General features: G+C 38.7%; 1 protein-coding gene across 1 annotated transcript; it reads left to right on the forward strand.

The window, feature by feature from the left end:
- Positions 1–757: 757 nt before the first annotated feature.
- LOC307110115 (olfactory receptor 51V1-like) lies at positions 758–1,705 on the forward strand (the record flags this gene model as incomplete). Its single annotated transcript, XM_079789160.1, has 1 exon — positions 758–1,705. The coding sequence occupies one exon, from the start codon at positions 758–760 to the stop codon at positions 1,703–1,705; it is 948 nt and encodes a 315-aa protein (XP_079645286.1).
- Positions 1,706–2,083: the final 378 nt, after the last annotated feature.

A 2,083-nucleotide genomic window follows, 5' to 3' on the forward strand; every position in this document is an offset into this window, starting at 1 on the left:
CACAAATTTTGTTCACCAGGCCACTAGTATAAAAAATAATGAGGTAAAATTTGTGTGAAGGTCAGAAAAAATAGAAATTCTGTATAACATAAAGAGATGTATTTTCAATTTGACCTTCACACTAATTTTACCTTATTATTTTCTATACTAGAGGCCTGTATAACCAAAACAATTGTATAATGGTAAAGCATTTAGAGAGGGGCAATGGGAAATGTGCAAAAGAAGTTTTTATTCCACTTTGTTAAATTTCTCTTACTTAAATTTTATCTGCAAAGTTAGGGTTACATTAACCAGTCCATTTCATTTGGGTCTCATGACCCTTTGGGGGTAGTAAAGGAAGAGCTGTGTTACCCAAGAGAAAAATTACCCATTTCACATTTTCCTGAGGATGCTACCAGCCGTGAAAGCAGTATACACCTGTGATCATATATTATCTTCCTCTAAAAATAAACAGACACTCCCAGAAGTCCAGCCCCAAATCTAATCCCATATGTGCATTAAGATTATTGCTTCTGCATAAAACCCCCTGGTCTCCAGGCATTGCTTGTCACTAGCAGTGGAAAAATTTATGTCTAGAGAAAGGGATATTGCCCTAAAGGATAAGGAATCAGGTCTCTATTTTGCTGAGTTTATAACACTAAAGGAAATTGCATTGTATTTTCTGTTCTTTTCAAAGCAGACAAACATTATTCAAAATTAGGGAATCATAAGCTGATCTGATTTACCACATCTCTAGAAATATTTCAATTCTCTCTTCATGTCTGCTATTGCCATCTCAAACTACAATAGTTCCAGATTTATCCTCACTGGGTTCCCTGGCCTAGAAGTTGACTATCTCTGGCTCTCCATTCCTTTCTCCTCCATCTACGCTATGATTTTTCTGGGAAATTGCCTGGTGCTGCATGTGATCCGAACTGAGCCAAGCCTGCATGAGCCCATGTTCTACTTCCTGGCCATGCTGGCCCTCACTGACCTGTGCATGGGAGTCTCCACCATGTATACAGTGGTGGGAATCCTGTGGGGGTTCATTCAAGAGATCAGCCTGGATGCCTGCATTGCCCAGTCTTATTTCATCCATGGTCTGTCCTTTATGGAGTCCTCTGTCCTCCTCGCTATGGCTTTTGACCGCTACGTTGCCATTTGCCACCCACTACACTACTCTTCCATCCTAACTAATGACAAAATCATGAAAATTGGGGTGGCAATCTTATGTAGAAGTACTTTACTCATACCCCCAGTTATCATTCGCCTAAAGTTCTTAAATTATTGCCATCCCCACATTCTCTCTCACTCTTTCTGCCTGCACCAAGATTTAATTAGAATGGCCTGCTCAGACATCCGCTTCAACAGCATCTATGGTCTGGCCCTGGTGATCAGCAACTTGTTGTTGGATGCAGTGCTTATACTTGTGTCCTATGTCAGGATCTTGCATGCAGTCCTAGCTATTGCATCACAGGAGGAGAGAATCAAGTCCTTGCAGACCTGTGTATCTCACATCTGTGCTGTTTCAGTTTTCTACATCCCAATCATTGGCCTGACTATGGTGCATCGCTTTGGGAAACACCTCTCACCTTGGGTACATGTGTTCATGGGCAACATCTATATCCTTTTCCCTCCCTTGATGAACCCCATTATTTATAGCATCAAAACCCAGCAAATACGAAGGAGAGTCCAGAGACTGTTTTACTTGAAAGAAATGTGCTAAGATCAAATGTGCATGATTTTAAAAGTTGACAAGTGGAAATCAAAAGGGTAAGAATGAGTACATAATTTAAAATGTATTTAATGACTTCTATTTGTGTAATCGATATGTTGCAAATAATTTCCTCTTCATTTTGCCCACAGCCATCATAAATCAGTAAGATTGACATGGGTTATATTCTGATCAATTATATAAATCATAATAATGCATGAGAAAAATTAGCTGTTAAAATTTATATCTTACTACGGCTATCTGAGTGAGAATGGTTTTGAATTAACCCAATATAGAAAATTTAAATGTTCTAAGTTAAAGTCCTTCAGGTAATTACTAAAGGATCAATAATGATCTTAGTCCATTTTCACTAGTCTAGGCAACATTTTT

Source organism: Cnephaeus nilssonii, assembly GCF_951640355.1.
Source record: "Cnephaeus nilssonii genome assembly, chromosome: 13".
Lineage (NCBI taxonomy): Eukaryota > Metazoa > Chordata > Mammalia > Chiroptera > Vespertilionidae > Cnephaeus > Cnephaeus nilssonii.